The sequence below is a fragment of the Eucyclogobius newberryi genome, unplaced genomic scaffold (assembly GCF_026437365.1).
Source record: "Eucyclogobius newberryi isolate DKJ021-1_F unplaced genomic scaffold, fEucNew1.0.hap1 SCAF_4, whole genome shotgun sequence".
NCBI lineage: Eukaryota > Metazoa > Chordata > Actinopteri > Gobiiformes > Gobiidae > Eucyclogobius > Eucyclogobius newberryi.
In genome coordinates this window covers 21,978,322-22,004,215 of record NW_027316056.1, presented here as the reverse complement: position 1 = coordinate 22,004,215, position 25,894 = coordinate 21,978,322, and the positions used below count along the sequence as shown (strand labels likewise).

General features: G+C 41.1%; 2 protein-coding genes across 3 annotated transcripts in view; one reads left to right on the top strand and one right to left on the bottom strand.

The window, feature by feature from the left end:
• Positions 1-719: 719 nt before the first annotated feature.
• On the top strand, positions 720-9,462 carry LOC140377755 (centrosomal protein of 95 kDa-like). The gene is made up of 21 exons (XM_072463305.1): positions 720-919; positions 1,376-1,504; positions 1,711-1,818; positions 1,897-2,007; positions 2,658-2,736; positions 3,216-3,307; positions 3,383-3,543; positions 3,800-3,851; positions 3,924-3,991; positions 4,059-4,225; positions 4,322-4,439; positions 4,508-4,619; positions 4,809-4,996; positions 5,078-5,173; positions 5,832-5,982; positions 6,838-7,004; positions 7,084-7,158; positions 7,715-7,867; positions 7,947-8,093; positions 8,171-8,242; positions 8,770-9,462. Exons 1-21 carry the CDS (start codon positions 895-897, stop codon positions 8,944-8,946), a joined length of 2,448 nt encoding a protein of 815 aa, XP_072319406.1. The 5' UTR covers positions 720-894; the 3' UTR covers positions 8,947-9,462.
• Positions 9,463-10,363: 901 nt separating this feature from the next.
• Positions 10,364-25,894, bottom strand: part of LOC140377154 (E3 ubiquitin-protein ligase SMURF2-like) — a 34,713-nt gene continuing 19,182 nt past the window's right edge. The window contains exons 5-20 of one of the 2 annotated variants that reach the window (XM_072462471.1): positions 23,707-23,772; positions 23,501-23,585; positions 23,225-23,308; positions 21,869-22,080; positions 19,765-19,849; positions 19,238-19,396; positions 19,023-19,076; positions 15,950-16,163; positions 15,142-15,245; positions 14,956-15,070; positions 14,706-14,884; positions 14,353-14,490; positions 14,164-14,284; positions 13,881-14,082; positions 13,725-13,800; positions 10,364-12,806 (exon numbers count right to left, since the gene is read on the bottom strand). In XM_072462471.1, the coding sequence (XP_072318572.1) occupies positions 12,707-12,806; positions 13,725-13,800; positions 13,881-14,082; positions 14,164-14,284; positions 14,353-14,490; positions 14,706-14,884; positions 14,956-15,070; positions 15,142-15,245; positions 15,950-16,163; positions 19,023-19,076; positions 19,238-19,396; positions 19,765-19,849; positions 21,869-22,080; positions 23,225-23,308; positions 23,501-23,585; positions 23,707-23,772 (1,994 nt within the window). In that variant the 3' untranslated portion in view covers positions 10,364-12,706. Of the gene's footprint in view, positions 12,807-13,724; positions 13,801-13,880; positions 14,083-14,163; positions 14,285-14,352; positions 14,491-14,705; positions 14,885-14,955; positions 15,071-15,141; positions 15,246-15,949; positions 16,164-19,022; positions 19,077-19,237; positions 19,397-19,764; positions 19,850-21,868; positions 22,081-23,224; positions 23,309-23,500; positions 23,596-23,706; positions 23,773-25,894 lie in introns of both variants that reach the window. The other variant, XM_072462470.1, reaches the window with a different exon arrangement.

Genomic DNA, 25,894 nt, shown 5'->3' with positions numbered 1-25,894 from the left:
AACAGCCTTGAACAAGTTTTCCTGCATTAACTTGTAATAAAACCTGTGAAACTTCATTTTGAAAGGACTTCTGTCTTATACTACTGCGTAAATCACTTGATAAAAATAAATCACCATGATGCTCCAGAGTGATCATTTGAGTTATGTTCAGCCATTGAATCAAGTTTGGTCATTATTTTTATTGGTTACATTTGATCTATCTGGATCAACTTCGACGCTCCAAGTCCAAGATCTCATCCGCAAATATATACACAACCAGCTTGACTAAAGTTGCAGCGTTAGTAAGGACCTAGATCAGGGGTGGGCAATTATTTCCCTCCGAGGACCATATTCGAATCCAGGCAAGTAGCGGAGGGCCGGCCCGCGATCATTGGGGTGAAAAAAACAAGATTTATATATATTAAATATCAAATACAATATCACTTTTCTGTCAAATATAGACTATTGAATCTTTTATTTAATTAATTTCATGTCATCTTTATTAGGCTACAAGTGCAGACAGATGAGATAAGATAAGGTTACAGACAGTTAAAAAATAGAAACTAAAATCTTTCTGGGGGCCAGATTAAACATGCCGAGGGCCCACATTTTGCCCCTGGGGCCACAATGCCCAGGTCTGACCATCCATGGGTCTGACCTAGATCCATGGTAAGGACCAGTAGAGGGCGGTACAAATACACGTAAAGTCACTTCCGGAAACACAGAACGGTGGCAGCCAATCAGAGCACATTCCTGTTTCAAACGAGAACCTAGAAGTTCCTGCTTCTTGTAACTGTAAAACAATCATCAAACTATAACCGTGAAATAGCTTTGATCAGATTTTGAGTATCGGGACGCCGCTCAGGAGCTATTGTTTATTGAAAAAAACACTTGCCTCTTGTCGAGAGCAGTTTGATGGGAACCCAGGAGGCTGAGAGAGGTAAGAGCCGACTCTGAAGGAGAAAGCTAACGACACGTAACACGCTAGCATCAGCGCTAGCAGCGCCCCTCAGGCCAAGTGTTTACAAACTGTGTTCCATGATCAGCGCATTTAATTATTTTAAAACAAAGCTAATTAATACGCGGCTGGTGAAAACTTATGTATTTTGATGGAGGCTGTTTGTAAAAAGTTTAAACGATCTTTTTTTTTTAACTTGGGAGATAGTCATGCTAAACATAAATGTAACTTAATTTAACGCCACTTTGGTTGTATTTCTTCAGTGCTAGTTATTTTTTAGCCTTAATCCCACAGTGTAAATCCTTTCAACCATTAGAGACTTATATTGTCTGTAAGCCATCATCATGTAACTTTTATCTGTGGCATATTCTATAATTGTACTGTGTTTATCAAGTGCAATTACATTTGACATTTTATTCTGATATGATTCTCTTACAGACTGGGTTGATGTGGCAAATGATCTCCTCAGCAAATGTCACCTGAACCTGAGGCTGAGAAAACTGACGGACTGTGATGCAAATGTTTTTATCACAATATATGAGAGCATTTTAGGAGAGAAGGTCCCAGGTAAGACCAAGACTTCTGCTAATGTGTAGGAATGATTAAGGCAGATGTAAAGAAAGTTTAGATGACATTAGTATGAAAGGAATGTGTCCAATCACATTTCATCAGGTCATGAGATTGTGCTTAATGCAGCCAAAGTCCACAACAAACAAATATGCATTTGTTTTGCAAAGCTCCTTCATGTACCGGTATTTATTCTTGTTTGATAGATTATATTGCAGATCCTCGCTGTCAAGAGGATGATATTCATAATGTTCAATCTGTGATCGACTCTTTGTCTCTGGATTATCTACAAATCAGCCTCTCGCACATCACCGGTAAAGGATTGTTTTCTCTTGTTCTTTCCTGCAGCTTAACTTGGGGTAATACAGCTGAAATTGGGTTTATGTTTGCAGGAGAAAATGTTGTTCGAGGCAACATAGAATCCATCAAAAATCTCTTGGAAATATTTGATGGTCTGCTCGAGTATCTGAATGAAGACACGAGCGAAGAGTCACAAAACAGTGGTGAGATTTGTATTATTATGGAACTGTGTAATTGACTTTTACCTTGCTGTACTTTTTGCACTGTTTTGTTGTCTATATCTACATACTTTTCTATATAGAGTCAATATATAGCAGTATTATTTGGATTTTTTAATTTGCTGAAATAGTTGAAATACACACATTTGAGGTAAATTGAATTGGGGATTGTCTTTTAATTACACTGTTTTGTATGACACTGATATGAAACGGGCTTGTTTTATATTCATGAAGTTAATTTGAAAAGCCATATCAGTTTCTAAACTCAATTTCATTTTTAGTTTCTATATCTCTTATCCATTGGTAGTCGTGTAAAGACAAATGGAAGCTAAATTAATGTAGCGTTTATTGAGTGCGTACAGAGCCTATTTTGTTAAAAGAAAAGGCTTTTTGTCAGTTCTAGGGAAAAACTGCCAAATTGCAATTAGTTGTTGATGGTTGTAGCTGCTCTTTGTAACAATACCAGCTTTGTGGCCCTCTTTTAATGCACGATTACATCATTTTTCATGCACCATCACAATGTAGTTTCTACAGCAACTAAAATAGTACAAACTGGGCCTTGAGTTTGTTTATGTTTGTCATAGTTCAACAGTTGTGCTATTGTCGTGTGGTTGATGTTTCTGTTTTCTTCAAAGAGCCAAACAACAGTCCAAATGAGGACATCCAGAGTGAAGAGAAGGAGCCGGAGCGAGCCTCTGTGTCCTGCAGTGAAGAGTAAGATTATCCACAAAGAAAGCAATGTTCAACAACACTATAAATATATCACTAGAAATTCTGTAAATAACTGCAAGTAATAATTGCATTTGATAATGCTGCATTTGTTTATTGACGGCGGGAATGTTGCCATGTCTCGTGGGCAAAACTGGAAACATTTTAGATGTGAACTAAACAATCCAGTAAATATTTATTACACATAAAAAAGCATTTCTGTATTATAAATTTGATATTATATGACTTTTTACTGCTCTAAATTAAATTTACATCTGATATTTCCATACCAATAAAGAAATTATTACAGATTGATGAAAGAGAGAATTGATCTCAAAAGGGCTTATTAAAGAAATTATTAATTGTAATTGCCTTAAATGTTAAATGTTGTAAAAGTGATGTATGGAACAAGATTATTTTTCCTAATTGTTCCTCCAAAGCAATTGGCCTAATAACATGTTTGCATGTCCTGTGTTTTGTATCAGGTCTGGTGCCCAAAGCAGTAATGACTCGCATCATTCCCCAAAACCTGAGACCGCGACCACTAACGGGGAAGTGACTGACCTGAGAGGCTCAGGTGAACACTTGGAACACCAAAGCTTCTTCATTTAGATACACATTGTATTACATTTTACTTTTCTTTAAACCTCAGAAGAGTCTCCCTCCGCCTGGCTCCCTGTTTCTCCACAATCTGAAGCCATCCCCTCAGCCGTAGCTCTCGGACCGCCGAGACAGAGCCACACGCCTCAACTCGAGTCCAACGGTCGCCACACGACGAGCCCCGACGAGCGAGCAGATCAAGCCACGGTGCAGGTAGCAGCAACTACAGATAAAACATAAAGCGTGACAAGAAATGGATATCTGGGACAGTTTAAAAATGGTGCTGAAACAAAACAGTAACAGAAACAGATCTGTGGTGGTCTACTTTAACTATCAGTGACTAAATCTTCCAGGTTTACACAAAACCTGGAAGATTGTTGATCAAATTCCTTGCTCAGTTGTATTTTGTACTTTTGTATTATATTTTTGCATTCTGCATTCCTTTTTAAACGAATTGTTTATCACACAGCTTCCAGAGACTGTTCCTGACAGAAGACTGGACTCTCAAATCCATTCACCTGGTTTGTACATGACAATGGGATCTACAGAGATTTTGCAATTGCACTGCTCAATATGTTTGTTTTTCTTTGCAGCTTTAAGTGAAAGATCTTCATCTCACCCAAAAAGTAACAACACAGACTTGGACAAAGAAACAGTTGAGGTATTATTTTCTGAAATGCAAAAATCATCTTTTTGTGTTTGGTCTGACCTCTCCTCTTAACTTTTAGCTCAAAAACGGAGGTCCCAGGAAAGTTTTATTTCGTACCCAGCCAGATGTGCTCCTCCTCACTTTACAAGACGAGACCAGAGCCACAGACTCGTTGGCCTCGGACACAGAGGACAATTCGGACACTGCACACTATCGACAACGCCCAGGTCACAGAGCAAGAGCAAAGTAAGACCATATACAATTTAGCTTTTTACGATGGATGAACTGTCTTAAGTATCAGTTGTTGTTGTTGTTGTTTTTTTTCCCTTTTCGTTTTATTAGACGAGGTGAGGAGGATGTGGACCCTCTATCTTCTCACAGGCAAAGAAACAAGAAAACTGAAGAGGAGTTACATAACATTTCTGAAAATCTTTCCCATCGTCTTGAAGAGCTTGATCAGGTGGTGAGACGACAGCGTTTTGTTGCATTGTGTTTTTAAACCGTTAACTAACCTGCTTCTTCCTGTAGATGCTTAAGCGAGTCCTCTGCGAACCCGGGGAGTCGCGTGAGGTCAGAAAGGAGGGCCGCCATTCACGCGGCGGCCCCACGGAACGGCGCCGGACGTCCCGACAACGCTCAGGTACAGGCTTCGTTTTGAGATGAAGAATTGTACATAAACACTACTTCTAAAAGTTTATCCTACAAATGGGATTTTCTCTCACCAGTGCCTAGAAATCATCTTCCAAAATGTTCAGTACAAAATTCCTTCGTTTAAAAACCTTTGCCATCCACAATAACGGACTCATGAACTCTTATGTCATGTTTATAGATGTACTCGACCCAGAGCCCGAGTGCAGTGGACCGGCCCGCGCCCCGTCCCCTCCTCCACTGCGCTCGCCTCAAAGAGAGTCTGTGGAGGACTCGTTTTTTGTCGAGGACGGGCGACAGAGCAACCTCGCGATGCCGGATCAGTCGAAGAGACAGACTCACAGACTGTCCCAACGGAAACTACGCAAGGTACGAAGAGAGCCATTGAAGATGTTCGCTCTGCATGATCGAGCTCCACTTGAGGATTAAATCATTGCTAATGTTTCTCAGTACCTGCTGGACAAGATGTACCAAGAGGAACTGCAACGGTATGAAGACAAAGAGAGGGCGGAGCTTGACCGGGAGCGGCTCCGAGCTCTGGACGCCGTGAGTGCTTTTTTACTACGCTAATTGATTGTATTAGGCTTTTTTTCCACGTGCTTGGTATTAAACTAAAACATAAATGGATCATAATTTTACGTTTTGTTCATCGTAAACGGCAATATTGGTCTTGGCAACAGAAACGGGTCCATTGACTTTCACCGTAGAGAAGTGGCTACGTGACATTTTCGAGCCCTACGTGTATCACTCTTGTCAAAATGATAACAACCAAGTGCAGGGATGTGGGCGGGGATAGGGGGAAGGTGAGAACGGGACTTTGTTCTGAGCACTTGAGCCTCAGTTGCAGGACAGGATTAACTCAAACATGCAGGAATCAACCAAAATACAATTTTGAGTGAACACCGCTGTGACTAATATCTCCTTAGACTCTTTGTATGGTGCCTTTTGGGATAAATACATTGTTGCAGACTGAAGTTGGAAGGTTCTTGTGCGTCTGTTTGAACCTGGTGTATGATGGGAGAGTTGAAGTCTGGTGGCAGCATAACAACTCTTCTATAAAGTCTAATTACAGGGCATAAAAAAGGAGATAAACAAGCACATACAAATTGACAGTAGGACCATTCTACAGTAGTTAAAAATGACACTGAACTTGTGATGGTTTAAAAATAGACTGCAACTGAACGACTCCATTGTGTCTTTGAAGGAGCGAGAGTACAGAGAGACCATCCTGAAAGACGCTTCAAAAAGCCACAAACAAACACCAACAAAACAGAGACCTCGGCACAGATCGCATCGAAAAACTGCCCCGACGTCCGGGCGACGGCTGCAAGACACGCCCCGGAAAGCTCCAACATGTAAGTCCAGAAGGAAATCGTTATTTACTGTTTTTTTTTTTTATTGGTTTACCTTTTCTTATTTAATTGTAATCACCCAAAAAAAAAAAAAAAATCCAGATAACCAATTGATACTAAACACCAGTATTGAAACTAAACTGATTTGAACAAGTATCAAAACTGAGAAGAATTCATATTTTCTAGATAGTTTTAGAATTTTCTTAATATATGCGTTTAATATTTTCACCTGGTCAAAGAATAGTAAAGAAACTAGTTTGAATTTGTGTTGGAAATGACTTTAGATTGTCAGAAAAACGTCATTGTGGTTTCACGCACTCATCAACAACTGTCTGCTTTTATCTTTCAACTCACTCTCGACTATAAAGAGCTTCAGAAATGACCTTTCCTCATTCACACTCGGGATTTAACCTGCATTTTGCCAGAGCAGCGACTCGTGTGAATGAAGCCAGAACTCAATAGAATTTCCTGCATTCCCCCCCCCCCCCCCCCCCCCCCCCCCCCCCCCCCCCTCGTTTCTATGGTTACAATCTTAGTTTCCATGCTTAACACTTTGCAGTCAATTTCCATTTTCGTTCACTTTAAATCATGCAGCGGGTTGCTACGGCGATAGAATGGCAGGGGGACAAGTGCAAGTGTGAACAGGGCAAACCCGGCAATGTTCTGGGACTGAAGCGTGCGTGAAGGAGGGTCAGAGCCGAGTGTTCTGGGGGTCTGCACGTGGCAATTTACTGAAAACTATGTGTGCATGGTGGAAACAAGTTCATATAACGATGTAGATTAAATGTTTGAGCAGTTACACCTCTCAATTTGTAAAGATCACAGTTTATTCATTTGACGTGCGTCTGTGGCGTTCAGTGACGGTCAAGGACAACGGCTTGCTGCCGGCGCTCGTTGAGGAGTTGCCCCACCTCCACATCTCGTCCCGTGAGTTGGGGCAAATGTGGGCGGAGCAGATGCAGCAGGTGAACCGACTTCACGCCATGTCGTCGTCGTCAAAGAGTCGCGGTAAACTCTCTCGCGAGGTACAGGCTTAACACGCTAAGACCTTTTTCAAACCTGGAGTCTGAAGCGTTATTATTCACACGTCCGTTTGTCCTGCAGTTGGAAGAAGCTCACAGAAAGCACAACCTTTTGGTGGAGATAAATCGTAAAAAGCAGGAGCACAGCAGAAGACTGGTAAATCTCACATTATGCGAAATATGATCAAAAGATATTTATTCCCAGAAAAAGCAAATAACTGGATACATGTATTTCTTTTGGATATGATTATAATGTCAATGTTATTTTTCATTTTGTGTTGCTTTTGTGTCTCATTAAAAACAAACTTGAGTGTACGAGTTGTGGAGTCTTAAGTTGGCTCATTTCCAACCAGAACAGATTGGCACAATTGGTCACAATTTGGCAATGTTGACAAAAAATATATATCCGTAGTTGATTTTGCATTATCTTGATAACAATAATCAGACAATATTTTAATAATGCATCAGGAATGCGCAAAACGGGCTGTAAAATTAAAAAAAAAGGGCAGAAATATCATTTGATCAGGTTCTGAAGATGAGACTAAACATTTTTGCTCATTGTAAGTTGAAACAGCCTTTTTGTGTAATTTCAAATAGTTTTAATCATAAACTTATAGAACAACAATGGTGATAATATCCATTCTTCGACTTATAGCTGTTCTCTACACACAATATGTCCACTTTGTGCATTTAACACTTATTTTATTATTCAGAGTGAATTCAAAGAGCGAATCCAGCAGCAGAAGTCCACCCAGAGCAAATTAAGAGAGCAGCGGCAGCAGGTCGCACGCGCCAAGAAATACCACAGCGAGTACCACGTGCAGCACCGCGCCCGCCTGATGAGGGCGCGCACCAAAGAGGAGCGGGTGAGAGGGCGCGCTCGGGCTTTCATCTGCCACAGTGGCATGATCTGTGAATGTCTGACTGTTTTGCGCGTCCGTCCAGATGTTTCGGCAGCTTTTCGAGGACGGTTTGTCGATCCAGAAAGATCACTTGATGGAGCAGAGAGCTTATGCCCGAGAGCAGCGGCTGCAGCAGCGAAGGAAGCAAGAAGACTTCATCACGTCTATGGAGAACTACTACAAAGACCAGGTCAGACGAGGGTCACCAATGCAGAACAAATGTTTCACTGTGCGATTCACTGTATGATAATCATTTCTCGTTGGCAGTTCTCGTTACTGGCTGACAAACTTGCTCAAGAGCGGCAGGATATCCAGGTCAGGAAAAAAGCTCAAGAAAAGGTAAGATTTACTGCAATCGAACTGAAATCGCAATTTTAACGGAGTATTCACAAGTCGGCTATTGTTTAAGTAGCATAATGTCCTCTGCAAACAACCAATATCCCGTCTTACCATGTGAAAAACCTGCTCAACCCGCCGTTTAGACTTCTACAAACACTTCTCATTTCAGTCTCGATGCGTTCAGAATCAGAAAAGGTTTATTGCTATTGTCAATGAACAGAATTCACAAACACAGGAACTTGCTTTGGTGATTCGGTGCAACAGAAAACAATGATAAAACAACCTTTTATAAGTAAAAAAGAAAAACAGTTAAAATTTGCTAAATGATTAAAACAAAAAATTCCCTATAAGACAAAAATAAGTATCAAAATAGGCTAACTATGTACACAAATGTGAACTTTGACTGGAAACACACAATCGAATCGCTGGAAACCCTTGATATTTGACCCCAAAACCGTTGAGCGCTGTTGTAAGTGCGTTTGTGTGTGAGCGGTGGCCAGATTCTGTGAAAGCACTTTCGGTTGCAGGCTTTGCTGAAGATGAAACGAGAGCTGCGCAGTCGAATGGAGCGAGAAATCCGGGAGCTCCAGAGGATCGTCATAGAGAACGACGAGGACGTGCACTTTCCGGATTTGGACGTCCAGAGGCTGCGGGCGCGGCTGCAGCTGACGTCCTTCAACCACAACACTAGTTACCTGCCCTAGTTACCTGCCCTAGTGACTCAGACTAATGCTGGATTCGTGACGAGAGGAAGAGACTCGCACTCACATTAGGTACAATTCTAGGCTCTGCATCCTCGGGGCGCGTTTGCACAGAGAATACTGCAGTACACGGTTGCTGTCACCTAAATAATAAGTCTGGACCTACTAAAATAAACTAAAGACATTGTATATAAAGATCCTTCTCCTCGAGCTGCTATTTCTCCTTGTGTTTTATGGATTTTAACGGTCTGTGCTCCCTCAGTGTGCTGTTACTGTAGCAAAAATACACCATGTTCTTCCTTTGCCAAATAGGAACCGGCAAGACCAGGATCCTGACACGTCTTCCTTCAACGCCTAAAACCATGATTAATCCACTTGAATTATTTATTTTTTTAACATTAACATGGTTTGATTTTGAAATGTTTGTAAATGTGTGATTTCTAATCTGCGGAGACAATGATAAATCAGATTTTTATTTGTGATTTTTAATCTTAGACCTGAGTTTGACCAAAATTCAGTGCAATTTGAAAAATAAATTGTTGTCGATGTGCACTACATCTGCAAAACAAATAAATGTCTGCACTTGACAAACATGGCTGTGGATCTCTTGAGTCTAAAAGTGTCCAGAAATGATCACCACTGGCACTTACATTTTACGGAGAATACTTATTACTTCACTGCATTTGAGAGCAAGTTTCTGCACTTATGACTCCGCTACATGTTTTTTCGTGTAGTTAGTTTTTTTTTTTTTTTAGCACATTCATTGTAACGTGCAAACAAGAGCCAGTTGCTGTTGACCCACATCAGCACTATCACTACATTTGACCACAATGGTTCTGAAGTTCAAAATCTGTGAAATACTTTTTACTCTTAAATACATTTTAAAGGGTACTTCAATACTTTATTATATTGCTCCTGTGACAATGTTGCACATCTTCCACCTCTAAACATTGTTGAATACAGTTGAGCATTTCAAAGGCTAGAAAAGTAAAAAATTACCGTATTTTCCGGACTATAAGTTGCCCGGCCAAACTATGAAAAAAGGTGCAACTTCTAGTCCGGAAAATACGGTAGTCATTTCCCCTAAATAACTTATTTTTCTTGCACCACTGAATCTTTTGTCTGCTACACTACGATCTGATGCAGAACAGAAGACAGAGAAACGTGTCGGTCGTATGAAACATAATGCTGCGTGGTCCAAACAGCATCGTTTTATTGCTCAGGTTTCTGCAGGGATACAACACGTCTGTTACTCAGCTGCTTCACTGTCCTGTGCACGGGCGTCTGTTACAAGCACAATGCAGCCAATGTGGGGGGAAACATGTCAAAAATAAATACAAAACTGGATTAAAAAAAAACAAAAAACTTTGTTGCAGACACACAAGTAATTAAACGGAATTAAGTTTTGCCGCTTGAGATCAAATAACATAAAACTGCACATTTTGTTTTCAGTCTCATCCATAAAATAGTGTTTATTTTGTACATTTCATACCAGGAGCAGAAAAGAGGCTAAAATTAGGTTGAACATGTCAATAGGTCTTGGTCTGGAAGCACTGTCCCCACAGAGCATGAGAGCAAAGGCAGAAGCGGGCGGCGTGAGTGAAGTCCGTACACAAATGTCCCATCGTTTGGTCAAGACAAGTGTCCGTGATGTGCAAAAACTGTCATGTGGTTTTTTGTTTTGCAGAGTGACGGGAACAAATAATACAATGAATCATAGTTGGGACATTTTCTGTGAAGTACAAAACACACTGTGATTAAACGAGACATTTCTACACGTGTATAAAAAAAGGGGGGACATTTCATTTCATTTACGTCGAGAAAAACCGGGGAACACCTTCAGATGATTTGAAAATCGTTGCAGAGGGCGGGGAAAAGTAGTGTCCTCGACTGTTTTTTCTATCACAAACTGTAGAGTAGGTTTTCTTACTGCGTTTAGACAGTTTAGTCCGTTATTTCATCTGCTTTTGCCTATGATGCACTTTTTTCCAGCAGTTTCCATTGCTCAGTTTAGCCTCGTTCAAAACATTTCAAAGTCACAAATGTGTCACTTGATTTGAGAGCCACTGCACTTGCCAACAGCGATGACAGAGTAACCGGGTGCACCTTTTGCTTTGTGGGTAATGTAGTTCCCATTAAACGAAGTGGCAGGTAGGTCTCTTCACACACCAACATAAAAACAAAAAGACAACTTCACCTGAGAAAGAGGTCTCTGGCAGACACCGAACATGCTCGCAATTAAAACAAATAGAAAGATCAAGCCACAATATACAAAATAGCTATGTTTTGTACATATATACTCAATGTTACAGGTGGATATAATTCTGTAGATTACTAACGTAGATGAAGAGCAAATGACAACGATACATTTGATTAAAAAAAAAGCACTCATCGCTCGTCGTGTAAAGTGCTCTAAAGTGTCCTTTTTTTAAACATCAATGTGATATTTTTTTCCCCCCAAAAGCATGTGATTTAAACAGTTCAAGGGCCCATTTTAAATACAATCCCACTTTGTGTTTTTTTTGTACATAAACTGTGCAGAGGGTAATGTGAAAACCAAGACCAAACGGGCTTAAAGGTAGTCGACATTTCCAGAGAAACTCCATGTTCTCCATGAAACCGTATCTAACTGGCTTAACCATGCATAAGACGATGAAAGTAACGTTTCAGGGTGCGTTACAATAGCTTACACCACTTTGAATTCATGAGGTTTGTGTCGGCTCTGCGGCGCTGAAAAGAGGATTTGTGCAGAGCATGTGCGTCAGTGTCTTTTTCAAACACATTTCGGAACTACGGCCACGGAGCAGCAAAGTAGGACATCACTTCTTTTCCACCAGAGTCGCACAGTATTTTAAAATGCTCGTCACAAACTAGTTGTTGTCACAGAATCTTAACAACTGCTGCAGGCCTAAAACTAAATGCATCAGGAAATGACAGTGTTTCAGGTGACATCACAACATGTAATAGTCCAGTAATATTTAACACAGATAGAGGGCTGCTAATGTTCATATTGTTTGGAGTTTAGGTCTAGTCACTAATGATCAGGTGCAACGTTTGTGAATTTCTCGTGAGAATAACGTGTACTTAACATGGATTTCAACTCGTTAGCGTTGACATTTGGAGGACTTTTGACCATTCGAAAGATAGAATATTTAGTTTTGAATTGTTAATTGCTGTGATATCGGTGCTACTTTTCATCGCTCTGAAACCCAGAGATAGAAAAATGTGGCTCTTGCCCCCCCCCCTCTATAGTCTGAAAACCACCAATCAACTTTTTAAAGTTAAATTCAACATATTAAATTGTGTTCAAAAGAAAATATAAACCTTGAGGTAGGATGATCGAGTGGTGCACTTTAATTTGTTGAGGTTCAATGGCTACTTTGGGCAAGATTCAGCTGTTTGTGGAGTCATACAGTCACATGGCAAAGAGCAGTGTTACCGTTGGCAACAATGGAGGGCCTTTTCAGAGTAAAATAAACTGCTCATTTTATTTACACAGCGGTGACACACATCAAATACTACAAACCTTCAGCAGCTTCTTCTTGTTTAATGGAGAGCAAAGGAACGGCACCGTAAGACAAAACGTTTCGACAGTGCGTCAATGTCGTAGCAGCTGGTTCGAAAGTACTGGAAATGGAAGAATATGGAGCGCAGTGAGAGGAGGAAGACTGGCTTCTGGTCCGGGGGGCGAGGCGGCGCTGATGGGGTCTGTGTGCACGGCGCAGTGGCAGGAAAAGTCTGACAGTTTTTCACGCGGCAAGTATCACTCCACAGCGAAGCCGCAGGTCTCCTCGATCGCCGTCAGCAGCTTGTCGTACAGCTTGTCGTAGCTCTCGTAGGGCGGAATGTCGATCCGATTAAAGCTGGAGACCAAACAGAACACATGAGCGGAAATGGAAGTAGAGATAATGTGCAAAATCGATTATGGACTGAAATATAACAAAAACAGTATGAGAAACAGATTAAGAGTTTACAAGCAAATGGGAAAAGTGATGTCGTAAACTTTAAAATGAATGTGATATTTCTGCGAGTGATGGGCCAAAAGAGTTGTCACATGTATTGAGCTCAAAGTGTCACCAGAGTCGAGCCCTGTCACTTTAAGAAAAGTCATGTGACCAACGCATCTGTGTCACGTGGTGTCGCTCAAGCGTCAGAAGCTGAAGCGAGGCTCAAGTCAGTCTTTGTTTGCTTTATGGTTCATTGATGATAAAGATTTTCCCTTTTCTTGTTGAGGGATAATTCACAAGAATAACCACTACCATTATTTTAATTCATTTTGATCGTACTTTATTGTACAATAGGTTATTGTCTTTAATTACTAGGACTGAGTTCCCTTCTTTATAAGTTATCTCTTATTTGTTGATCATCGTAACACATTCTGATTTAGTGTTGCATTTTTTAATGAATGAGCCCAGTGTCTGTGTAAGCAGCAGTAGGTTTACCTTTTTTAGACCACCAGATGGAGCAATAGAGTGCAACAAATGTGTATCACAGTTAACTCATTCTACCCATCACTAATTTCTCTTCAATTTTACAGCTATTCCACAATTATCTGACAATTAAAATAAGTTTTAAGATTTTTTTCTGTTCGATTGACAGAATATTGTTATCGAAAAACAAACATTGAGATATTAATTTCTGTTAATATCGCCCACCTCTACGTGTGAGAAACTCTTTATAAATCATAAAATCTGTTTCCGATGACTATTCTCGTTATCCTGGGCTTCTTTTTCATAGCTGCTACAATCCTTGGTGCCAGGGTTGTAACACTTTGCACGTACCATGTGTGGGCTTTGGGCAGGTTGTTGGTGTTGGCATCGATTTGGTGGATGGTAAAAAGTCTGGGTCCTGCAGCTCCTACAGAAACGTGTGCAGTTAATATGTTGTGCCTTTTAAACTGTATTTCTAAGCACTTGTACATGAGACGGCTGAAGTACCTTGTAAAGCCTTAAAGCCTTGCAATGGCACTCGGGATGAGCCAGTGACAAACTGCAGCAGGCGGGCTCTCCTCTCCTCGTCAAACGACTCCACTGCTTTCCAAAACCACTTAACGATGTTGCTGTCTGGAGTGCAGTGTTTGAGACGAGTGTTGGACTTCCAGTCAGTGATGTCGATCTTACCCAGACCACACACGATCAACTGGGAACAGCCAGACCATCCGATTAGTACTTATGTAGTGTGTTTAGGACTTGATGATAGACACTGACAATCATTCAATACCTCTAGTTCCTTTTCATCAAATGATTTAAGTAGATGTTGTGGGATGACCTCGTTGAAGCCTTTTTGCAGAGCCAAAAACTGAGCCTCGATCCCATGCAAGAAACGCCAGTTCACATACAACCTGCAGAAGACAAAAGCAGGTCACATACTGACGTACTGCAGTGGGAATGCTCCATGTGCTGAACGTACCTGACATATTCCTTCTTTGTTTCCTCGGAGACGGGGAGGCTCTTCCCGTTGGGCTTGAGCTCGTGTTGGATAATTTCTCCATAAGCGTTATGCTCCACACAGAAGGTGTGATCCAGGACACCTGTGATGTCGTTGTCCCTGGGAAAGAAAAAGGTAAAAAGAAAACTAATTTTATCAAAACAAAATGTATCAAAATGAAATCAATGCTAAAGAGGCCCGAGTATGTTTTTTAATCTCTGAGGCAGCAGGGGGAGCCATTTGTCTTTTTTACAAAAGTGTACATAATTACTAGTTACTGATTTACTTAACACTTGGGTTAGATTAACATCTTAAAAAAAAAAAAAAAAACTTACAGGATCCAAACGAGGCTGTTGTGTAGATCTGGATCAACAGACTCCATGTCGTCGAGGGTGATGGGTTTCCCCAGCAGCTGTTTGTAAAACGGCAGCGTGAATCCTCCATCGATGTAGTGCCCGTGGAAAACTGCCATGCCCATAATGCGCCCCACAAAATGGAAATATGACAGGTGCTCCTGCAAACAAAAACAAAATATCTCAAGAACTTTTCCTACAGAAATTGAGATTCAACTGTGTGTATTTGTACCGGGTTGACCGCAGAGTCAGGGTTTATTTGTAGCGTGTAGATGTCGTCTCTGGAGTACTGGAACAAGCCGTAGTAGGGGTTCAACATTTCATGGGACAGTAAGTACAACCATTCTCTGCACAGACACAAACCGTTAGATATGACACAACCACACTTAGAAAACTAAAGCTGAATACACTGCAGTACCTGGCAACACCACCGTAGTCCAGTCCCTCCTCTCCTCTGAACTTGATCATTAGTCTTTTCCACAGGTCCTTTGGCCGCATCTTCATGACTTGTCGATAAGACTCCTGCAAATCATCACAAACATTTTAACAAATAGGTCACAAATGACAATTGAACACAGCTTCCTCTTTCACTCAAACAAAACTAAATGACCAAAATGCCAAACATCTTTCAAATAACTGTCTGAAGTGCCCTGAGCGTATCCTTACAGGGGACAAAATCATTGCGAGTACATTTTTTCATGATCTGCCAGAGTACTTTGTACTCTAAAAGCTAGAGCAGTTCTGCAGAGCTCCTTTCACACTTCACTTTCCCCTCTGCAGCTGCCACCTCAAAGCCAGATGAAGTCATATTTTTCATTGCTCAACTTGTAGTTATGAAGTTATGTCTGGCCCTGAATACGTGCCACTGCAGCTCTTTCCCTCCGCCTCGTCTCACCCTCAATCTCTGGAGCGGCTGAAATCATCCACAAAGAATGTCTTGGTCGAACAAATGATTGAGAGAGCTTTAGACACAAGAGGAGAGAAAGGCTTTCTGCTCAGTGTTTTCTTCTGAAATCATAAAGAGATTCTCAGTACTGGCCAGCCTCAGGCCCTTTTCTGGTGCACAATGTAAAAGAAGACGACACGCCAGTGGAGCATTCATCGTCCAGTCTCTTCATGCATACATTTATGTGAGTTTGACAACATCTGCACATTTGTTTTTATCATTGTAGTAAAGAGTGCAGTAAATAAACTTTTCCAATCAACAGAACAGGAGTGAGCTTTACCTCAAAGATCTCCTCTCGGCAGACCTCGATGCGACAGTGTCCGGCCTGTGGCTGCTGCTGGGACAGCTCCTGTCGTAGGATTTTCAGCTTCTGCACCAGGTCTCTCTTGTATTTGGGCACTGTCAGACACTCTGCCTCTTCAGGCAGCTGGGCAGGGGACAGGGGCAGTGGCGCCCCCCCAGGAACAACAGGCTCTTTAATCTGATTCTGATGACTGCAAGTGGAAACACAAACATGGAAATGTGGATCAGGAAACATGTTTTTAAAGGAGGGCAAATACTGCTTTATAATCAGGGACAATAATTAAAACAAGAGTAAATGTCCAGAGGGGGATTCCCTGTGAAAATGATCTAAAAAAGAAAACAAAAACATTCTCCATATTTAATTATTTTTATAAACAATGAACAGATTCATAAGTAAGTAAGTAAGAGCTGTTAGAACAGTTTAACCTCTGACCAGACTTTGGTAAATACTGCAGAGGCTGAGACGACACTGTGGAAACATCCAGTCAGAAAAATCACCAAATATTTCCATCCTGTTCTTTTATCTATAACTTTTCTATCTCACCTAAAGCAGACTTGGGTTTGGTCCCCCTGCCCACTAGACCACTTCCTTTGGTGACCAGAGGGAAGACAAACTTGGAGTGTTACAAATGATGTTGATCTATTCCCAAGTATGTGACAGTGCACTTAGGTGACCTGTTGTTCTTGTGCTACTTCTCACTCCGGGTGCGGTCAGTGATGGAGCTCTGGCCCGCTTTAGCCCAGTGTGGTATCGGTGGTGGGACGCCTGGGTGGGCCACGTAAAAACATAATCCATCTTTGTGCTCTGGTTTCGAGCAGACAGCAGCGCTCGTTCTCCTGAGACGCTGAGTTAGCAGAGCAGTCTTCACAAAAAGCCACTGTCCTCTGCAGTGGAGACTCGAGGCTACTGAAGGTCAAAAGAAAAGGTAACGGATCCTCAAGCACAGCAGCTTTACTCAATTACCACATCTGAATGGCAGATTAATACATTTTAGGTTAAATGTTCATTATCTGTATTTTCAGTTTAAATAATTAACGCATCTAAGACTCAATACATACAAACACCTTTTAATTTTGTACATTGTTTTTATGTTGCCATTCATTTATTGTGGCTCATGTTTTATTAAGATATAGTTCATCTATAAGATAATCAGGGATAAAGTCACATTAAAATCATCTTCAGAAATGCATCACCCTTCAAAGTGACTCGTGACCGTCACTCACCAATCCACACATGCTTGTACATGAAAAACAACACTTTTATATATTTGGCCTTTCCAAACTAAACGAGCGCAGTGTTTCAGTCCATCCTTGTATAATCAAGTGGGCTGCCATTTATTTTATTGGCAGCTGCTGAGGATCCAAGCATGTCAAAGAAAGGCTACAGCAGAGCAGTCCTGAAAACTACTTTAGGCAGAAGGAGGGAGACGGTCTTTAAAAGCAAATGGAACGACTTGCACAATTTCAGCACTTTTGCTCCTTCTAAAGACACAATGTAATTCACCGTCACCAGAACGCTTCAAAAATCACAGTAAATATAGAAAACACAGCCAAGTGAAAGAGTCAAATCAAGAAAAAGAGTCTTAACAATTATATTTGAGAGAGGAATATAAAACTGAACCATTTAAAATGACTCATGTGATGGTCAGTTCTGGATCACCTGCAGATGAACCTCGATCAAAGCCTGGGTTTAAGCCTTTAAACACATAACCATGTGCAGCTTACACAGGTGGGCCGTAATGAGTGCTGAGTAGGTGAAGTGGTGGTAAAGCCACACAGGGCACCCCTGTGCCCCCCGTCCCGCTCCAAGAATCAAAGGAGCCTTTATGTGTCCATCTGCTGTGAGGATCAGCTGCTGCCCTGCTCTCTCCACCCGCGGACTAAAACACTGCAAAGATCAGCCAAACAACGCCAACGCTGCCAACCGCACAGAAAGTTAATGTGTCTCTGAAAAAGTCAAAACCCAATGACCCAGACCCAGAGTTTAATCACAAGAGCTTTTGTTAGTAGATCATTATAGCCACACTAAATCACCTCATTTACAGTTCAAATGCGGACATGGAAATTTAAGTCAGCAACTAACAAAGATACATTTTTAAAATAAATCTGTATTATGTAAAAGTGAACATCAGTAAAACTCCACATGTGCAGTTTGTACCTGCTCCCACAGAACAGGAAGTGCAGGAAACCACCAGCAGACAGTCGGCACAGATGAGACTGTCTGACTGAAAAGTGCTGCGTTTGAGAGACTCTAAATAAAAACTTTCCGTTTTTGATACATTTTGCAAATGTGTTTTTTTTTAGAGTGATGGAACTGAGGCAGAGCATAAGAACAATGATCCTGTGCATATAACAAAGCATGAAACAAAAAACACATTTTGCACACAGCCAAATTGTTATCCCTTTTAGAAACCATATGTTTACAATGAGTGAACTTTATTTAGTTAGAAAAATACCAGCTGATGGTCACTAAACCCAAACACTGATGTAATCTGAACTCTGGTGCACAGTAGCTGACACAGTCGTGTCTGCCTAAGGCACAGACACTGAAACAGACGTACGACACAACAACCTGCTTCACTGGGATCACAGCAGTGCTGAATAAAGTTTTAGTTTTTATACATGTATGATTTGTTTGGGCTAAATAATTGGTTTATATTTGGATATACAAGACATGGGGAGGAGTGCTGTGCTGCAAACACATGTTTTATATTATTTTCTCTTCAGACCTGGCCACGAACAGTGCTGTAGTGAAGCAGAAAGCACAAACACCAGGAGGTAGATCGACAGCTCCTCTGACAGCGACAGGAACAACTCCAAAAACATCCACCGTGAGGACAGTTGCACTGAATGTGGCTCCTCCCTGAATGTGGCTCCTCCCTCAAGCACAAATCACTCAGCATTTTCACTGCTGTATCTGCTCTCGACAGCTGGAGTCAGTGTCTCCAGATGTGAGTCCACCTGCTCTACACTTTCACATGACAATGTGTCATTCAACATTCAAAAGTCTGCCTTTGAGGTGTGAACACATGTCTGAGTTTGTAGGTTACCTGAGGTTAGTGTTTTGGCTTTCTGGAGCCACACGGGATCCATTTGGACTTGGGCTGTTGGACGAAAGCAGAAAATAAGGAAACAAGTTCAAGTTCAGAACAGAGAAAACAACTTGTGTCAGGAGGAAAACAGAATACAAGGCAGAAAGTGCAGTGCAGCAACAAAAGAAAAGTCACAATATTGTCAACACTCAAACTCAAACTGAGGCGCATACTTTAGCACAAGATGCAGGTTTGCAGACAGACGCGGGTCCGTGAACTGAGTCGTCCGGTTGTTGTGATCCACAAAGTAGACTCGTCCTGTGGCAGTGTTTCTGATCTCCCAGCCCGGAGGCAGCGGACCCAGCTCTTCACAGTTCACATTGCTCAAGTCCCTGGAGAAAAGAACAGTGGAACAATAAGAGCAATGCAATTAAGATATACTTTACTGCGTGTGATCTATAAATGTGATACAAAGATTTGTTGGTGAGAAGATATGAACTAATGAAATGGATCCAGACTAGTAAAAGTGATGTATGGTTCAACACCAGACTGTAGATACAACACTGCTTAAAATCTGCTGTAATAACTATGCGACTGAGTGAATGCAGAGCTTTGGCCGGGCTTAGTGTTTAGCATTACATCTGTCCAAACATTTACATACAAATCTGCTCTGGGCGACTGGGTCATTTGTTTGGCGACTTTGCTTTATACGTTTCAAATAAAATCAAAGCGGCATGTTCGACGTGGCTGTGGCCTTTACCTGGGCACCCGAGGGTCGTGCCACGTGCTCACTCCTGTTTGGGTGTGGAGAAAGTAGACTTGACCTTGTTGAGTGGTTCTTTGCTCTGAAACAGGAAAAACACATTGAACTTGACAGACATGAGTTTAACACAGATAGTGTGTTTGTGTACACTGGCAAAAAGGGAAAATCCATGTCCAATTGATATGACAGACTATAACTGTAGCAATACGGTTGACCTGAGAGTTTCTCAAGACTCGGGCCAAAGTAATCAATTAGTTCCTCTCGAGTTTCCACAGTGGCCACGGACGGGTGGAAACGAAACGTACAGATATGTTCAGCAAATGCTTTCTCTTATAGCAGCTTACGCTCATGTTCTAGAGACATGATCTAAAAACAAACCGCTAAACAATACACTACAAATATGAAGTCTGTGTGTAGTAGAAGCTGCACTCAAGAGTATTGTTTCTTAAAAGTATTCAAGCTGAAGTAAAAGAAGACATTAAAAAGTGAAAGTATTTGGAAAAGCGCTTGTGCGTGACATTTGTTCTGTGTGTGTGACATTTCAAAAGTATAACTGACAACCACAAAATAAAAAAATATCTTATGGGGAGCTGCAACTATCGATTATTATAGTAGTCGAATAGTCAAGCCATTATTTCTTTTGTACATTGATTTTAAAGAATAAAAGTATATAAATATGGCGATTAAAAGCTTCTAGATAGAAAATATTTACAAATAAAGTGTATTTTTGATCAGGGTATTTGGCACGTGTTTTAGAGTCTAATAACATGATGATCAAAATACGATTCTGATAATTACAATAGTCACATTATTTAGATTAACCGCACGTACAAACATATTTTGTTTTTTATCAAACAAAGCTTGTGTCACTCAGTGAAAGAGTGGCGAAAAATGTAATGACACTTAAAAATGATGTCACCCAAGTAAGCGTAAGTATTGTGTGATGAGCCTCTTGTAATGTAACTCATTCCCCACATTTCCTCCATGAAAAGACCAGTACATTTTGCTCCTCAAACAGCAGCTCTCATTGCATCCACCAGACTTCCTCGTGGCACAGACTTATTTCCTGCCCAACTCCGCTTTCCCAAACACGTTCTCTCCTCTTTTTTTAATCTCTGGTGCTTTAATGCCGCGCTGAGCTGGTTCAGAGGGTTCACCTCCACAGACCGCTGGGCATCAGTGACTCACTTTGCCTCAGACAGTCTCAAGACAAAAGCAACACTCAAATCCACTGCATTCAAAACTCTACACTTCTTTTAAGAGCGCGCTGATGCTTTGGCTCAACAAATCGTACAGCAATATTTTTTTTTTTTTTTACTTGACAGTTTGTGTTCTGTGCCCCATTCAACTGGTAGATCATTAGGGATGTAACCATATTCAAATCTCAAGGTACAATATCATCACAATATTCGTTTAACGGTGCGATATTTATTGTGTTATTTTGAAAAGGCAAACATAATAGTAGATGATACTTTTATCTTTTTCTTTCAAAATACCCTGACAGGACTTTTGTACCAACCATTAGTCATATTTTGCAGAGTTAAATATGAAAAGAGCTTAACAGCAGTTATGTCTTCCTGTTGTTTGCAAAGCATCATGGTCTATGTAGTTCTTTGGCTGCCGTTGAAACAAAACAATGCATTTAAACAAAGGAGCTTGCAATTCGATATATATTGTGACAGCTCACGATATTATTGAAGAAATGAGCAGAATTGGTTAAATATTTCAATTTGAGTTCAGCAAACGAGCCTCGGAACAATTTATTCGATTTGGGTGTGGATTCAAAAGCGGTTTTGGCCAATTCCTCACAATGTCAAATGTGTAGAATACTAGCCTTACGTTTAATAAAATAATAGTTTGAGTGCAGAAGATTTCTTTGGCGTGACGTATTTTGCGATAATGTTCAGACAATTGAGTGCTTAAGAGATTAAGTTAAAAAGAAACCCTCAGACACAACAACCACCAGTCACAGTGCCTTTGATTCCAAAATTACTCCAGTCCAAATTTAGCTCCTGTAAACGTTAGCAACCATGTAAATTAGAGCCAGGTGGAGACTGTTTTTCACGCTCCGACATGATTACAGTAAACAGGGTCAGCTTACCGTATCCCTCGGGCAGATCGGGAGGTGTGTGCAGATGTGTCCTGCTCATGTAGTTCCGGTGGCGCTGCGATCGGACGCGTCTCTCCTGAATCCGATGCTCCCCGGGCGGAACGCTGGCCTCCGCCCCGTTGACGGGGGTCATCACGGGGGTGTTCTCGTCCACCACGCAGCTGAGAGGACGTCCGGACGGGCTGGAGTACTCGGACGCCGGCCTGAAAAAAAAAAAGAGTACGGTGTCAATACAGTAAATCATTGTCTGATCACTGTAGGACTGGACCGATAAATAGACCGGCATAACGCGGGGAAAATACTGTATCTTTTATTATAATTTTGGCCGGGGTGCGACTTATATGTGATATTATTTGTTATTTTCACACTTGCAACCGAATTTCATACTCCAGTGCAACTTATGTTTTTTCTTCTCCATTATGCATTTTTTGGCTGGTGCGACTTACATTCCGGTGCGACTTATAGTCCGGAAAATACGGTAAGCACATATAGACTTTAAAATGGACAAATTTGAAAGACTTCGGACCAAACGGGTCATTTACTTTATAATGTTTATAATGACAATATGATATATACGGTATAGAACAATAATAAATAAAGAAAATTGCCGTCCGATGAAACACGATCTAATGCCTGTCACAATAACAAATTTAGATGTGCGATATATTGCTACATCAGAATATCGTGATAAACGATAATGTGGAAAGTATGTACTTTATGCCACTGACAACAGCTCTGAAGCGACCTTTGAAAAACATGAGCTTCAACAAACACAAAGCCGAATAAAACACATTAGTTAGCATCTATAATTTGTCATACAATTTACTTTTATAACTCTCTAAAAGTATTAAATCCCACTGGTGCAGAGAAGATGTGCGCACGGTAAGTCTATATAGTACTTATCGTCACAGGCCCAACTACACTTTACCATAGAATGTTTAGATTGAAAATGTCTAAATCGCATCACTTCTCGACGGGATCATTTCATTGCTTTCCATTTCCCAGATAAACCTTTCCCTCATTTCCTCATCCTGCTCCGCTTCAGGGCCAGGAGGGGGCAGAGGGCGGTTGTGGGGTGTTGCCAGTTGTTTACGTACTCCAAACTACTTCTCTGATACGGTTGTTCCTGCGGCACCGGGAGCCAAGCTAAACCCGACTGCACGGCGGCTTGTCCGCTTTACCCGGGCTGAACGGTTTGAGGAGAATGACTCAAATGCAGTTTTTCTGACAAGCACTGCTGTAAGATTTGAGAGTTATACTTGAAATCAGTGTCCCTTTTAGTGGCTTGAAAAGAAAACGTTTTTGTTTTAGCGCATACGCGTAGAAAGGCATTTGCACATCATGTACCTGGTTGGTCTCTCCCACTGAGTCGTTCTTGTGATGTGATTTAGGTACTGAATTCGTCCAGAAGCCGTCCTCCTTTCTTCCCACCTGATTAGAACAATCAAACAATAAGATGAGAAAGGATTGTGACTTTACAGATTATGAAGATTTTATGGCTTTACACATTAATATTTAGTTCCCTGCCCCCATGCTTTCAGGAGAAGATAAACAGAAGCAGAGGGAATCATTTTGTGGGGTTGCTCAGAACATGCAAGAGCTTTAGTTAAACATTATACTCACCCATCAGGCAAGTCATTGTCAAACAGACGACTACAGTCTACCACCGGCCCTCCAGACCCAATACGATCTCTGGATTGGAGACTCACTGCACCAACAGAAAATACAAGTTTCATAATATCCATTAAAACATGTCATAGATTACTCAAAATAAATAAATGAATAAATAAATACAGGTCCAAAGCGGTCTTGACTAGCTCTGTTCTTACCTACTATTTGTCCTCTGACAGTGTCATTGTCATTTGGGCTGAGCTTATTCAGGTCCAGTCTCTGATCTGAAAATAAAACGGGGACATTCAATTTAAACTTGAGCGTAGGGACGTCAAGATTATTCAATCATTCGTTCACAATAGCGTAAGAAATAATAAACATGACTATTTTACAAGCAAAATTAAGTTGTGCGTCATGTTTTTGGTCACTTAAGTTTATGATTCAGACAGTTTGATGTCATGAAACTGGGCATTAACTTGAGGAATAGTAACGTGATAGACAATGCGAAAGAAAGAAAATGAAAGATTTTTGGCCTCAGTATTGTGAAAAATTACAACAATCGCAACACTAAAATCTGATATAGATATATATAGAGATATATATTATATATAGAAGGTTTCATTCACAAGCTACCACAATATTTACTTTAAAGTTTGTTTGCTCGCTCTTCTGTCCAGACAAGTGAATAAGCACAAGCTAAAAAGAGCCTGAACAAGATGGAGACACAGATACACACTGCAGCCTTTCTATAAACACACCATTTTTCAAAAAGGATGTGCAGCTGACCCAAAATGTTAACAACTGACAACGCCTCATCTGTGCTCATAGTTTAAGACTCTTCTCCTTATTCCACGATAAGAAAACGAGGTAGGAGTGAGAAGCGGAGGCTAGACAGGAGGAAATGTGACGGCGGAAGGATAAGAGAAACAAGATGTCAGAGGTGTCTTCAGCGCAATTTGTCATGTCATGTGCATTACAGATCAAGACTATCGGGATTACAACCAAAACAACGTGCTAAAACACGTTCAGCTACACATTTATGGACGGGCCACATCAAAATGAAAGTGTTGCCAGTCCGAGATGTGACGGAGCGCTCGTTTGCATACAGATACCGGTCTAGACTAAACAAGACAGTCTTGCGTTGCAGAAACTGTAAGCAGATTTAGACACCGATAACAGACTGCGCGGCATCGCTGAGAAGAACCGTACAAGGCGCGATTGACTACGCGTGTGAATACATCATCGTCCCGTGACCCGACCTCGGCGGCGAATCACCGGCCGAGTTCAAAGGAGGCAGACAGGGACAAACGGCGGAGTCATTTTGAAACTTTGTGGCGAGTGCGGGTTCAGGAGTGGGGCAGGGGACAGAGTCTGCTGCGACAGGAAGTTGAGCTCAGCCAGACAGACTTCTAGTAAACAAGACAATCACGCAGTCCCCCCTCCTCCCGGGTGTGTGCGAGAGCGTGTGTATGCAAGATTTGTGCCCGTTTATGTTGGATGAAACCGTTCAGCGGAATATCCCTTCAAGGAAACAGCCATTCCAGTAAAAGGGGAAGAAAAACATGTACAGTTAGATGGCTAATAATGTAGTCAATTACAAGTACTTCTGCCAAATCGGTGTGAGAAGTACACATGAAAAATCTAGTCAGAGTAGGGCTGAAACAACTTTATCAATTAATCACAACTAATCGATTATAGAAGCCAAATATGTCAAGATTATTCAGGCCCCAATGTTAAGTAAGAATGAAAAATAGATAATATAAATACACATTTTAAACCCGTTTATCACATTTTCTCCTGCACATTTTGCCGTGACTATAAGGGTGAACACTTAGAAGCGTTAATTCTACCAATGCAAAACATGCTAAATCTGCAGTTTCACGCTCCTGCGCGCCACGTTGAATAATTATTAGTTGCGGACCAAACTCAGTAATAGTTAACAGTTTCTTCTATCATTTTAGCAGCATTATGGATCAATGTTTATACAAAACTTGAAAAAATTAATTGTTTAAACTGAATTTAGTTATTTTTCAATCAGAGCAAGCGATACAGTGTTGTTTTGAGTGTTTTTAGCCATGGAAGAAACAGACACAGCCGTGAGACAACTGTGCACAATCAATTACAAGTACATGTTTAAAAATCTACTAAAAAATTCACTCTATTGCAGTGACAAGAGTATTTGTACTTTGCTACTTTCCATCTTTGCAAAAATGTGTGCGATGTGTGCGCGTTTGTGTCCGAGCACCAGCGAGAGGCGTTCAAGACAGAGACTGGACGTACAGACCGATCACTGCTCACGTCCCTTTGTCCACTTCTTGAGGTTATGAAAAAGTATTATTTCTGCAGCGTTGTTTTGTGAGGACAAGTAGCGGAGGCGGCGTCTGTCGGGAGTAAATCGAAGGGCAC

Coding starts and splice junctions, on each gene's coding strand:
- LOC140377755 (XM_072463305.1), top strand. CDS start 895: ATGGGAACCCAGGAGGCTGAGAGAG. Junction 3,308..3,382: donor GACTGACCTGAGAGGCTCAG/GTGAACACTTGG, acceptor TTTAAACCTCAG/AAGAGTCTCCCTCCGCCTGG. Junction 7,159..7,714: donor AGGAGCACAGCAGAAGACTG/GTAAATCTCACA, acceptor TTTATTATTCAG/AGTGAATTCAAAGAGCGAAT.